Genomic DNA, 13559 nt, shown 5'->3' with positions numbered 1-13559 from the left:
GGCAGTGGGGTCCCTCAGGGCTCGGTCCTTGGACCGATACTCTTTAATGTCTTCATCAGTGACTTGGACGAGGGAGTGAAATGTACTCTGTCCAAGTTTGCAGATGACACAAAGCTATGGGGAGAAGTGGACACGCCGGAGGGCAGGGAACAGCTGCAAGCAGATCTGGACAGGTTGGACAAGTGGGCAGAAAACAACAGAATGCAGTTCAACAAGGAGAAATGCAAAGTGCTGCACCTAGGGAGGAAAAATGTCCAGCACACCTACAGCCTAGGGAATGACCTGCTGGGTGGCACGGAAGTGGAAAGGGATCTTGGAGTCCTAGTGGACTCCAAGATGAACATGAGTCGGCAGTGTGACGAAGCCATCAAAAAAGTTAATGGCACTTTATCGTGCATCAGCAGATGCATGACGAATAGGTCCAAGGAGGTGATACTTCCCCTCTATCGGGCGCTGGTCAGACCGCAGTTGGAGTACTGCGTGCAATTCTGGGCGCCACACTTCAAGAGGCGGCAGTGTGACGAAGCCATCAGAAAAGCTAATGGCACTTTATCGTGCATCAGCAGATGCATGACGAATAGGTCCAAGGAGGTGATACTTCCCCTCTATCGGGCACTGGTCAGACTGCAGTTGGAGTACTGCGTGCAATTCTGGGCGCCTCACTTCAAGAGGGATGCGGATAACCTGGAGAGGGTCCAGAGAAGGGCCACTCGTATGGTTAAGGGCCTGCAGACCAAGCCTTACGAGGAGAGACTAGAGAAACTGGATCTATTCAGCCTCCGCAAGAGAAGGTTGAGAGGCGACCTTGTGGCTGCCTATAAGTTCATCACGGGGGCACAGAAGGGAATTGGTGAGGTTTTATTCACCAAGGCGCCCCCGGGGGTTACAAGAAATAATGGCCACAAGCTAGCAGAGAGCAGATTTAGATTGGACATTAGGAAGAACTTCTTCACAGTTAGAGTGGCCAGGGTCTGGAACGGGCTCCCAAGGGAGGTGGTGCTCTCCCCTACCCTGGGGGTGGGGTGGAGATCAGGACCCACCTGGATTTCCACATGGCTGCGAGGCAGCTGCCCAGCAGCTCTCCCTGTCCCATGGAGATTGGGATGAGTCCCAATCTCCACATGACTAGGAGGCAGTGTCCTGCCAGGCCAAGATAGCTCTCTCAGCCCCCTGTGGTCCCCCTGTTGCTTAGGCTAACTGGGAGCAATTTGCTCCCAGTCAGTGTCTACATGTGTAGCCTAGTGCATTAGTTAATATGCCATTTTCTAGTACCTGTATTTACAAGTACTAGAAAATGGCGCATTATTCTAATATACTGTGCAGTAATTGCTATGCATATGTAGACTGATTTACTGCACGTTAGATTAGTCTAATACTCGGTATAGCATCTTGTTTAGATGCATCCTGTCTCCTCATCCTGCTGTGACCAAGGAGATGCAGTCATAGCTTCAACTTCTGGAGATAGTGAAGAATGGGCCAATGTACAGGTATTCCCCTCCAAAATTCCGTCAAATTACAACCCCCTATCTGTCCTCTGCACTGCAAACATATAACGGCTGTGATTTGGCATTAGCTCATTTACTCTCTCCTCATAAACCAGACACACCCAGTTATGAGTTAACATTTACTGATTTTTTTCTGTCCATTTCTCCTTTTTATATTGAGATGCCCAGAACAAAATGTCTGACTAGTATTTAAGAGAAGTCTCATCAAATGATTTTTAAAAGGTATTTTACCTTACCATTCTGTGATTTGATGCCATTATATAAAACCAACAAGAATCACATTCACCCAGGTAGTCACAGGTAGATCTATGCACAATGGGAAATTTCCCTTTTTACAAAGAACACAGAGATACAACCATGACTCTCATACCATACATACCCTTATAGGAGCTCACCAGCATCTTCCCCATCATGTCAAGATCTCTACAGGGCAAGGGGTAGAGAGTGCACAGACTACATAGGCAAGGAGGGCACATCATACAGGCATTAGCTCCTTGGACCTTATGCAGAGCAAGCAGTTACTTATAAAATTTTATTGTTGTTTCTACTGCTTAGAGATATAGTGAGGTTCAGGACTCCATTGTGCTAGACAGAGAATAAAGGCAGGAAAGTATGGTTTCAACACAAAAAAGATTAAAATCTAATTTAAGACGAGAAGTAACTTGCGAGTGAGGAAAAGATAGGAGTGAAGGCAGAGAGATGAGAAGGCTATGAGTATGTCAATAAGGCAGTTATATAGGCTAATTGTGTGCCTTGACCTATGGTTTTAAAACCTTCTAAAAGATTTTGTTTTGTTTTTGTGCCCTTCCATTAGCCAGACTACTTATCAAGAGCTGTTTCGTTGTTTTGTTTTATACACTATAACTATATTACCTGTTGTACAGCATTGCACTGCATATCACTTTTTCTATAGCTCACCTCCAGGCATTGAAAGTCCCTATGAAGGGTATTCCCAAAATTGGCCCAGTCAGGGTTAAATCTTCAAAGGGCTAAATCTTCAAATCTCTTTGATTTGGCTCCATTGTTTCTCTTGTTGACTAAGCAGCAAAGAACCTACACACTCCCTAATGTGACACAGACCAGGTAGAAAGATTGGAACAAGAGAAGAACTGAAAAAAAATATCACCCCACCAACTCAGTTGGGTGCTGAAAGCAGACACTGAGGTAGCGTGAAGCTGAAGTGCTCTGCCAGGTAAATGCTTTGTGTAGGTATGCATTAGAGTCTGTTGTCTTTTCTCTGAAAACAACTTGAGATTTCTTTTCTGAACTGGAGACTGTGTTTCAGAAATGGAAACAATTCTTCACTTGGGTGCCTCATAATCATACAATGGGCTGCAAATGAGCTTTGGCAGCAATTTGACATGAAGTTGATAGAATTTTTCTGTGCTGGTGACTTTACAGAATGCTGGAATTGCTCATTCTGAGATGTAATTTGGTTTTATGACCTATGCATGACAACATGAAAGGGTTTGGGGTTTTTTTCTTTTATCAAAAAATCTTTAGGATGCTTTGGTTTCTGTGTTAGAGCATAGGCTGATTTAAGTTGTAATTTTTACTGAAGTTTTATCTAAATGTTTACAGAATCTGCTCAAAAAGGAGCCATAAAACATCAAATAGGAAAACCAGTAAATTCAGTAACTCATTGGGCTTAGATTTATCAACGTGCATAGATAGCAACAAAGAAGTGTTTCCTTTTCTCTTATGCTGAAGGTATTTGAATATTGTGTCAGACAATATTGTCTGAGAAGGCAAAATTATTAAAGGAATGGTTCATTTAAATGAAGAAGTTGTTTGATTCATTCTCAGATAAATGAGATAAATAGCATAGCAATTTTGAGAGTCACTTTACTGACATCAACATGTCACTTGTGTGTTGTATGGTCACTTTACATTAAAATGCCTGTCGATCAGCTGATGATACCCATGTCTTTATCTCAGAGGGCACTTGTACACATGACACCATTGCCATGTGCCATGTACATGTGACAAAAGTGCCACTTCACGTGCAAGAGCTTTGAGGGTTTAATGAGTTTGCATCACTGCAAACTAAACTACGCTCCGATGTAGTTTAGTTTGCAACGTTGCAAATTGCAATGATGCAGCTGTCAACTTGCTCCCCGCGACAGGAGAGGCAGGCAGGCTCCTCAGAAACAAAAAAGGATTGGGCCCCTTGCTATTTCTTCCTTCAGTAAGCTCTTGGGGCTGGCAAGACACTGGGGGCCTCCTGGGAATGGGCTGGCTTGCCCCTGGACCAGTGTGAGAAGGCTGCAGGAGGGTGGCTGGATTTGTTGATAGCTGAAGAAGGTGGCGAAGACGATACAAAGGGCACTGGAAGCCTGGGCAGGCTGCTAGCTGGCTGGGTGCTGCCCCTATTTAGAGGCATCCAATCCAATGCTTCCCCAAGCCTGCCTGGGCTTCCACCACCCCATTCACCATCCCTGCCACCTTCTCCTGCCACCAGCAAACCCAGCTGCCCTCCTGCCACCTCCCTGCACTGTCCCAAAGGCAAGCCAGCCTGTTCGAGGCGAACTGGATGTCCTGCCATCTGCAGGCACCTGCTGAAGGCAGCAGCTATGAGGGGCCTTTTTTTTTCCAGCAGAGCCTGCCTGCCTCTCCTGCAGCCAGGGAGTAAGCTGCCAGCAGACCAAGCAGCTCCTGAGCTGCAGGGAGCCCCAGCCCTTGCCTCCACAGTAGGGGTGCCCCCAGGGCCACCCAGGCAGGCTGTTAGTGGGCTGGGTGCTGCCCCAGCTCAGGGTCAGGAAAGAGTTGGATCAGGCCAGGTGCAGCCTCCAAGCTGGGGCAGCACCTGGCCTGCTAGTAGCCCACTTGGGTGGCCCCCAGGGGGCACTGTCACTGCAGAGGACCGGGACCACCTGCAGCTCAGACGCTGCTCGGCCCACTGGCAACTTGCCCCCTTACCGCGGGCAGGCTTCAGCTCCAACAACAACAAAAAAAGATAGGGCCCTCACCATAACGTGACAAAATTGAAATGGTTTAATTTCAATTTAGGGGGGGCATAGAATAAAATCCTAAGGACTAAATCCTAAGGACTAAATCACATGTACAAGCGCCCATCTGTCTCTCTCAATTGGCCCAGCTAGTACAATTTAAGCCAGTGTCTGAGGAGAGAAAGCTAACTGTGGAAACCTCAGCCCTCAGAAGACTGAGGTAAAAAAGACCATTCCACTATAACAGCATGACCCTCACATCCTTGTTTCTGTCTGTGCTTCCTGTGAGTCCTAGTGAACTCCTTGTCCCATGGATGATGGTCTGTGTATGCTCCCACCAGTGGCTGGACAGGGCAATGGCAGCAAAACTCTTCCCAATACTGAAAAATTACCAGTTGAGTCCCCACTTCCCAATTGCCCACCCATATCTGATTGGCATTCCAGCAAATGGGAACAGATGTAGAGTTGGCACTGCTCAGGGCATTGGGAAGCTATGATGTATTTTGTATGACTTTGTGCTTGTAGGTTAATCTTAAATATTATTAACAGGTCCCTGTGGGAAGGAAATGGAGAAGAAGATGCTGAAGACTGGGTATTTTATCCTCTTGCTCAGTTGTTTTGCTTTGCAGCTGGATGCTAACCCTGGGCTCAAAGTAAGAATCACGCAGAAAGGGCTGGACTATGGTAAGCCTGAGATTTCCAATAGTTCTTCTGCAACACATTTTATTATTAGAGTACATTAATATTTGCACAAGGTAAGAACAAAGTCCTGAAAGATTGAGAGTTACTAGCAAGCTTAAGAGAGGAAGGAAGATTTAAAAGATGTATTTTTAAGAGAGGAAATGACTTGGAGGTAGACAAGAGCTGCTGCAATAGATGAAAAACTTGAAAATCTAAGGAGTCACATAGCAAAGAAGAAAGAACTGCTGCTGAAGCACAGTGAGTGGGTAGAAGAGTACTTGGATATGGAGCCAGGAAGGTAGAATGTTGTGAGGCTGGATGTCAGAACAGTTTGGTGTCCAGGAATGGTATTGATAGGAAGCCAGGAAAATTAGTGCCATACTATGGGTACTATGGGCAGTATGATTGGGGTAACATGGTCCTGGTTCATATAGCAAGGGAGTAATCTGGTCAATGTGTTGGACCTTTGAAGTTAGGTAGCAGGCCATAAATAGAGATGCTTCATTAGTCAAAATGAAATATGATCAGTGTCTGCAGATCACCTACACCTGAACCAGTGAGAGAAGAGGGGGTTACATATGTGACCTGCCTATTGCTCCCAGCCAGACTCAGGCAGCAGCTGCCTCAGGGCATCAGTTTCAGTAGTTCTCATCCCCTAGACTCACAGTTATTCCTGCTTCACCACTCTATCATCTACTAGAGCTAAGAGCCAGCCAAGGATCTGGCCTTCAGAACCACCTCAAGACATCATTTAGGAATCAGCATCCAAGCATCAGAGAGCAAGCAAAAACCGCATCAGAGAGCAAGCAGAAACCAAGTGAAAGAAATTGTTCCTCCAACCCCCTACCACAGTTTCCATTGTGTCCCAACCTGCTGCTCAAATAGCGTTTTCTGTATCCTGTAGATCCTCTTCCACTAGACTGATCTGATCCAGCAGGAGCTCCTAGTATCTTCAACCCTCCCAGAAGCAAACACGGCCATATCACAACACCCTGTTTAGATTCGGAGTCCTCTCCCTTCCCTACTAACAAGTATAGCTTATTCTACTCCCAGCTTCTCCCACCAAATTCCCAGCCACAGTAGCCTGATCTCTCACATCTGCCAATAAGGAACGTCCCCTTTTTATCTCTCTCTGTGTCCATCCTTTCACCATTCAAGCTCTTAAAGCACCACCATTTTCATCTCTCTCCTACATCTTTTCTCTCCTCATTTTCAATACCCATTCTTATTACTTCTGTAACAAATCCCTTTCCTCTTCCCCTGTCTCCCTTTGTCTCACTAATTCTTCCTCTCCCAAACCTGATACCCATTAAGTATAATTTTGTTTAATAATGAAAAAACAGCAACATCCAGTGCATGAGATATCGAACCCTCTCACCTTGTATCTTTCTCCTTTCTCTCCCTTTCTTGATAATTCCGTCTTTTATCTAAGCCTTAGATCTTAAAGTATTTGGGCCAGTAAAGAAATAATAATATGTATCTGGACAGCACCTAGCACAATTTTGTGTGTTTAATGCATTAATAATTCCTTGATTCAACAGAAGCCGGGTCAAAGTAAGGATAAATCATCAGCAATGTTCTGTGCATGATGACAGGTAGACAATGGACACGAAAAGTAAAAGCTCAGCTTTATGAGTCTAAGATTACAGTGTTACTATAACAAAGTTTTTTGCTAAAGGTGAAGGTCAGGTCCACTTACTTCCCAAGCTGAACATTAGTTGCAAATGCTTCTATGGGGAACTAAAGACCTTCAGTCACCCAAACCAGAAGTAATCTTTCCCTTCCAAATCAGAAATAATCATTCCATAAGAGAGACAGTGCCTTAGAGCTCCCTTACACCTGCTATAGTAGGTGGATATCAGGATTAAGCCCAGTATTTGCCGGTATGAGTCAGGAAGAGCTGTTCTAGAGCTTCCAAGAACTGCTAGGTGCTGTCAGGATTAATGGGTAGAAAATTGGACAAGCACTAACACAGACATTAGTAATGCCCTGCCAATCCAGATAGCATCTGATAGCTGAGGAAGGTGCAGCCTGTTATGTCTTTTCTACCACGGCAGAATTTTGAAGGTTAGGGTATTTAATCCTGACATCCCTCTAGTCTAGTTTGGGGCTGAATTATGACAATCTGGGGCCCTAAACTAGGGCTTCCCAACCTTTCTATGCTTTGGCCTGGCAAACTGCGGACTGGAAGTTGCCATGGCCCGGCAAACTGCACACCACTGTGTGGAGCCCTGTGGCCAGAATTTTTGCCTGGAACAAAAGTAAAGATGCTTCTACCCCTGGGCAGTGAGGTGGGCCTAATCCTCAACTATGACTGCCGCAAGCCCTGCAGGAGGAGTCGCGGCCTCTGTCTGGCTCTGCAGGGCCACCTTTTGCCAGTCTGCAGTCACTTCCAGTCCAGCAGACAACCCTTTGTGACCCAGGGGTTGGTTTAGAGGCCCCTCATAATATGAGGCCCTAAAATGAAGATTACTTAGCTTATGCCTAAATCCGGCACGGCTCTAGCTGCCAGAAGACCGCAGCAAGGCACCCTCATGCTCACAGGAACAACCACTGGGGTGCCTTTACCATGAGGAAACCCTGAATTCTGACAGCCTTCTCACCACAAAAAATGTAAATTAAAAAAAATAGTGTTCATGTTGGGCAGTAATTAATCCTGAATCTTTGTTCATGTTTATGTGGATCAAGAGGAAATTTGGGGGAAATCCCCTTCAGCAGCCTTGGAAGCAAAGTTAAAATGGAAGTAGTCTCAGAAATATGAGTGAGGGAAAAAGGAAGCTGAGCTGTCTCCAGGTTCTAAGAGCCAAGAGAAGCACAGAAAAAGAAGACAAACAAACTGGGGACTTGAAGATGTGGTGTTTAGCGACAGCTCAATGCATGTGATGCACAAGACTGAAACTATCATAACATTGGAACATGCCAGAGTGGGGATGCCATAGGTGTGTTAGAGGGGGAAGGGGAAGGGACAGAGAATTGCAGCATTTTATACCATATGTGTCATGGTCAAACCTAAGTCCTCTCCTAGAAATAAAAAAGGAGCAGTTAGACAAGCTGAAATAAAACCAGACGTGATTCCTAGTATAGAAGACAAATCAATTCCGACAAATTTGGTGTGAAAGATTTTCCTCAGACAGTTCCTCCAATAGAGGCTCCAGTGCCAAAAGGGTGGTACACTGTGAATTAGCTGGAGTCAATTCTAGAATACAAGACACAAATCCTTGGTCTTAGATACGTGCTTGCAATATAAAGGTACAAGATAAAAATTATGGAAATGACAGTGAGAGATAATCTGTCTATCTTGATGGCATGTTTGGAGATGGGGGCACCTGCATTTGATCTACATTGTATAAGCTTTCCAGCCATAGAGAAAGCAATTGAATGGTTCTTTGTCCCTTCACAGGCTGGAAAGTTGGGCTGGAGAACATAAAACAAGAAATACAAAATGAAACCTTCCAAAGCTGGAGTGACCGTGAGAACTTTGGACTTGTTAAATTTGACTACACTGTTTCAGGGTGAGTAAGCAATCAAAAATATTCTAAAGCAATGGTATAAATACTTTTAGTGATAAGGGAGGTCTTAATGGATTCATAAAGCCCTTACTTGCTGTTACTTTATTAGACCACTGGATTTTCAAAAGCACTCATAGATCATCTAACTGCTCCCATTGCCCAGTCATTGTCAAGTATTTTGTATATAACCTGCCAGAGATTAATTTAAAGAAAGGGTTTGAAGGAAGACTACATAGCAACTACTCAGATCTTTAGAAGATCTTCCCCTACCAAAAGGGCAACAAAAAAGTAAGCATATCTGTGTTTAAGGGAAAAATTGATATTATGAGCAATAAGGGTCAACAAAGGGCCTTAACAGAAAACACAGAGGGGGCAGTGATAGGTTAGAAGAGTGGGGAATGATATAGCTGGAGTGATGAGGTGGGAAAATTATTTTTGCAACAGTTTTTTGAATAAATATAGGGAGGGCAAAATATCATTACGACGTGACAAGGCTTTACATCCATTTTGCACAGGTATAAATCACTGTATGAGGGACTATGCAGTATAGAATCAGGCTCCTTAAGTTCCTACCATTCCCCCAAATGAAGCAAGCTGCTAAAAGAATATACATTTTTATAGCATTCCTTACCCTCGTCAGACTAAAAAATTCTAGTTAGGCTCTAATCCAGTGGTTCTCAACCATCTTAGACTGAAGGCACCCTTATATAACTTATCTGAATGTAGCAGCACCCTGTATCAAAAAATAAAACCAGAAAAATAATTGAGCAATTCTGTTGCAAAAGACTCAAAAAGATCACAATGGGTGAGAATGCTTTGACACAATCAATTCCTATTTAAAATCTATGGGTTTATTTTATTAACCATGTGTAGATGTTTGCACCTCTACTGGTGCTAATATTGCCATGACACCCTGGTTGAGATCACTGTTCTAATCCAACAGAAAAGCATACATTTCCCATCTGTCAGGACTGTTTCACCTTAATAAGTCAGTCCCTTGGCCAGTCATATGGGATTACTTCCTCACCTACAATAGTTCCTGACTTTCCATTATACAGTTCTCCAGAGCAAGAAACTTAAAGGAAATGGCTGGTGCCTTTTCCCACTATTTCCCAGTATCACTGGCAGGCTGAACCCTAAACACCCCAGTTCCACATTTTATGGACAATGAGCAAAGACTGCCCCATCCCTCAAGTGAGTGAGGTTTACCTGTAATGATGGGCTTCTTTCTATAGACTGGGAAAACTCACTTAAAGGGATGAGGCTTGTCTGTCTTCATAGAAAAGATACACACCCTAAGGATACAAAACATTGCAGAGACCTCTATTCCTAATGCAAAGTGTTCTACCTCACTGCTCAAATTTATTTTACTTAGGGGTTGAGTATAACATGGAGTTTAAAGGACCCTTTTCCTCAAGGGGTACCATTTACCTTCAGGTCAAGGGTACCTTTCCCCATGCAATTGGATAGTTTTACCATGAAATGCTACTACATTTTGTCTTGTAACTCAAAACCATTTTGTACTATTTAATTGTATCAGAAGACTTCAGAATCTCGTCTCTCGTTTGAGTGCAAACTAATATCCCTCTTTCATTTTATAGGCTCAGAATGAACACTGTTGAATTCCCAGATGCCTCTGTATCCCTCATACCTGGAACTGGGATTAAGCTGGCAATTGAACACGCTTCTGCAACCTTCCATGCAAACTGGAGTATAAAAACTTGGCTAGTGTAAGTATTGTACTATGTGAGCCCCAGTATACTCTTCTGGAAAGTGAATTAAAATAAAAAAATATAAAATGTACTTACTAATCTAATTTCTAAGGAGGTCAAATATCCTTTACCAAATAATAGCAACCTGTTGATACAGCTCTCTTGAGTGTGATACATTCATTTCAGGTTAACAGTAGAGTATTAATTAAGATGCTACTACCAAGGGTGCCTCTGGAAAGTATCAGATCAAAATTCTGTTATTAGGCTGGTATTTTCCAGACTGTTAATTAAGTGAATATTTAGGAAGCTGTTTAATACTTTGGATCACACTCTACAAAAAGGGGTTAATAATTACACGTGTGTTATATTGCATTTACTGTGTAACTGGAAAGGTTGACTCCATAACTAATTTACTTATAGTTAACTTTGGGTGCTCTTAGGACAAGTGCAGATTGCTGCACCTAGGGCACAAAAATATCCAGCACATCTACTGGCTGGGAAGTGACTCTCTCAGGAGCACAGAAGCGGAAAGGGATCTCAGAGTCATAGTGGACTCCAAGATGAACATGAGTCGTCAGTGTGACAAAATCATCAGCAAAGCTAACCACACTTTATCATGCATCGGCAGATGCATGACAAATAGATCCAAGGAGGTAATACTTTCCCTCTATGCTGCATTGATCAGACCGCAGTTGAAGTACTGCATCCAGTTTTGGGCGCCGTACTTCAAGAAGGATGTTGATAAACTCGAGAGGGTCCACAGGAGGAACACTCATATGGTTAGGGGCTTACAGGACAAGCCCTATGAGGAGAGACTGAGGGACCTGGACCTCTTCAGCCTCCACAAGAGAAGGCTAAGAGGTGATCTTGTGGACACCTACAAATTCATTAGGGGACACAGCAAGGGATTGGAGATGCTCTCTTCACCAGGGCACCTCTTGGGGTAACAAGGAACAATGGTCACAAACTGACAGAGAGCAGATTTAGGCTAGATATCAGGAAAAACTTCTTCATGGTAAGGGTGGCCAAAATTTGGAATGGGCTTCCAAGGAAGGTGGTGCTCTCCCCTACCTTGGGGGTCTTTAAAAGAAGGCTGGATAGGCATCTGGCTGGGGTCATCTGACCCCAGCACCCTTTCCTGCCTAGGCAGGGGGTCAGACTCGATGATCTGTTGAAGTCCCTTCTGACCCTAGCATCTATGGTTCTATTCTATCTATCTTCCCAGAAAACTGTATTAACAGAATATTAAGGTTACAAAGTTATGTATTCAAAAGGTAAGAAATATCAGAATTCAAGTTGCTTCTGAAATCTTACTTTGGGCTCCTTTTATGATATTGTCTTTAATGGCTCAATTGCATACTATTTTTCCATATTAAAATTAATTCTGCACTTAACATTGTAATATGTTTTTATGGAATGCTGTATGTATTAAAAATAGGTTATGGGGGTTTTTTTGATTTCTTACGTGGGGCCACATTTACTGTAACTTGGGATATGAGAGTATATATCCACAACACAGATCTCTATCACTTCAGCTAATGGAGTAACTGGTAGCAGTACTAGGCTATTATCCTCTAGATGAACTAGGCAGTAGAAGGGAATGGAGCACAGCTATTGCCAGCAGGGTTTCACCTCTGTTCCCTGACAGCAAAAGATCACAGGTACTCAGTTCCCCTGAGTTTAGCTCCAAGTCCTGGAGAGGAATGTACTCTAGGGGTTAACACTGCTGCCCCTTTGCCTCCAGCTTGTCTCTTTTCTCCATGCTCCACTCCAACTCACAGTTTTGAAGAAGAATATATTTATTCAAGTGGAACAGGTGATGACTGCTTTCTCTCCATGGGTAGTTAGAAGGGCTTTTTCTGAGGCAGTGCTACAGCTCTTGTGGCAGCATTGTCACAGATCTGAGAGTTGTAGGAGAATTGAACTGGCATTAATCAGAAAATTGTTATTCAAGTCACAATGAAATTGTGATGATTTGGAACCTGGCTAACTGCAGCATGATTCAAAAACTCATACTCTCTGAAGGTGAGAGGAAAAGACTCATTCTTCATCCACCCAATATAAGGATCAAAGCCTCTTAGTCTTGACTCATCATTACTTTCGTAAATGTTTCCTAAGAGTAGATTTTTCAGCTGAGCTTATTGTTTTGTCTATGTAGCAGAAACCATGGAGGAGCTACTGTGTCTCTTTCAGGAGTGTTTATCACAGTGATCTTCCAAGTGTCAAGGGATAACAAAGGCCGCCTATCCATGCTGTTTCACAACTGCCGGCTAAGCATTCATGATGTTAAAGTCAAGTTGAGTGGAGGAGCCAGGTAGGTGCGAGAGATCTCTTATTGTCACTCTGGTGAAAAGTAGACAAGTCAGGCTATATCTAAATACTAAACTTACCCTCCTCATCACTGCATTGCACTGCTCTGGGTACATGGTTTCCTAAATCTGAAGCAGTGCAGCCACCTCCATGCAGAATTTGGGGCAATTTGGTAAGTCACAAGGCCAATTAGCCTGCCTCCAGCTAATAGCCCTCCCAAAGGACCACATAGCTCAGCTACATTGCTTTGAATTTAGGAAGGAACTCTGTCCAGAGTAGCTCAGCGTGCTCAAGAGCAACACCTCTGGGGACAAAAAATTGTCTGTATAGACATTACCTCAGAGGCACATGTCCCCCTTGTCAAAGTTAGAATGAGCATTTCCTATGGCTACTTTAATATCAGCATTCACTGAGTTTCAAATAGCCTCTAATTCTCAACCTAAATATGAGCCAGTCCTCATCTAGCCAGAAAGAATTGATTGTATAGCCTTTTTCTGTCATCATAGCCATTTCTTACTTCTGCCTCATTTATACTTTGCCTACATCTCTTCCTGAGGGCTCCTTCCTCAAGGCCACCTGGTCTTTCTCTACTCTTGCTAAACTCAAGATTGAGGCAGTAAAGCCACACTGGAAGTACCTGTGCCATTGCTCTTGAGATTTCTGCCTTTGGTGTGCTTAAAAGCATGATCTCAGGATTGGAGTATGCAGAGTGGGAGATGGACAGGATATGCATGAGAGTTTGGCCTCTAGGAGCACTGGAGTAACAGTGTAGACATACCCCATGTCTATATGGCATTGTAGTGACCTTCATTTGTGAGGTGGACTCTTGGCAGTTTTTAGGCTTCATGCAAGTATATTATATACTGGATTACTAGTCCAATACAAGTTATTGAC

At 43.6% G+C, this 13559-nt stretch overlaps 1 protein-coding gene across 3 annotated transcripts in view; it reads left to right on the top strand.

Moving 5' to 3' along the window:
• LOC102382156 (BPI fold-containing family C protein-like) overlaps window positions 1–13559 on the top strand; it is a 42958-nt gene that overhangs the window by 6796 nt on the left and 22603 nt on the right. For 2 of the 3 annotated variants that reach the window (XM_025209335.1, XM_025209334.1), the window contains exons 2-5: window positions 5003–5137; window positions 8535–8646; window positions 10245–10373; window positions 12514–12669. In XM_025209335.1, the coding sequence (XP_025065120.1) occupies window positions 5020–5137; window positions 8535–8646; window positions 10245–10373; window positions 12514–12669 (515 nt within the window). In that variant the 5' untranslated portion in view covers window positions 5003–5019. Of the gene's footprint in view, window positions 1–2550; window positions 2698–5002; window positions 5138–8534; window positions 8647–10244; window positions 10374–12513; window positions 12670–13559 lie in introns of all 3 variants that reach the window. The other variant, XM_025209333.1, reaches the window with a different exon arrangement.

Source organism: Alligator sinensis, unplaced genomic scaffold (assembly GCF_000455745.1).
Source record: "Alligator sinensis unplaced genomic scaffold, ASM45574v1 scaffold409_1, whole genome shotgun sequence".
Lineage (NCBI taxonomy): Eukaryota > Metazoa > Chordata > Crocodylia > Alligatoridae > Alligator > Alligator sinensis.
The sequence above is the reverse complement of the archived record's forward strand: the minus strand, read 5'-3'. Positions and strand labels throughout refer to the sequence as shown.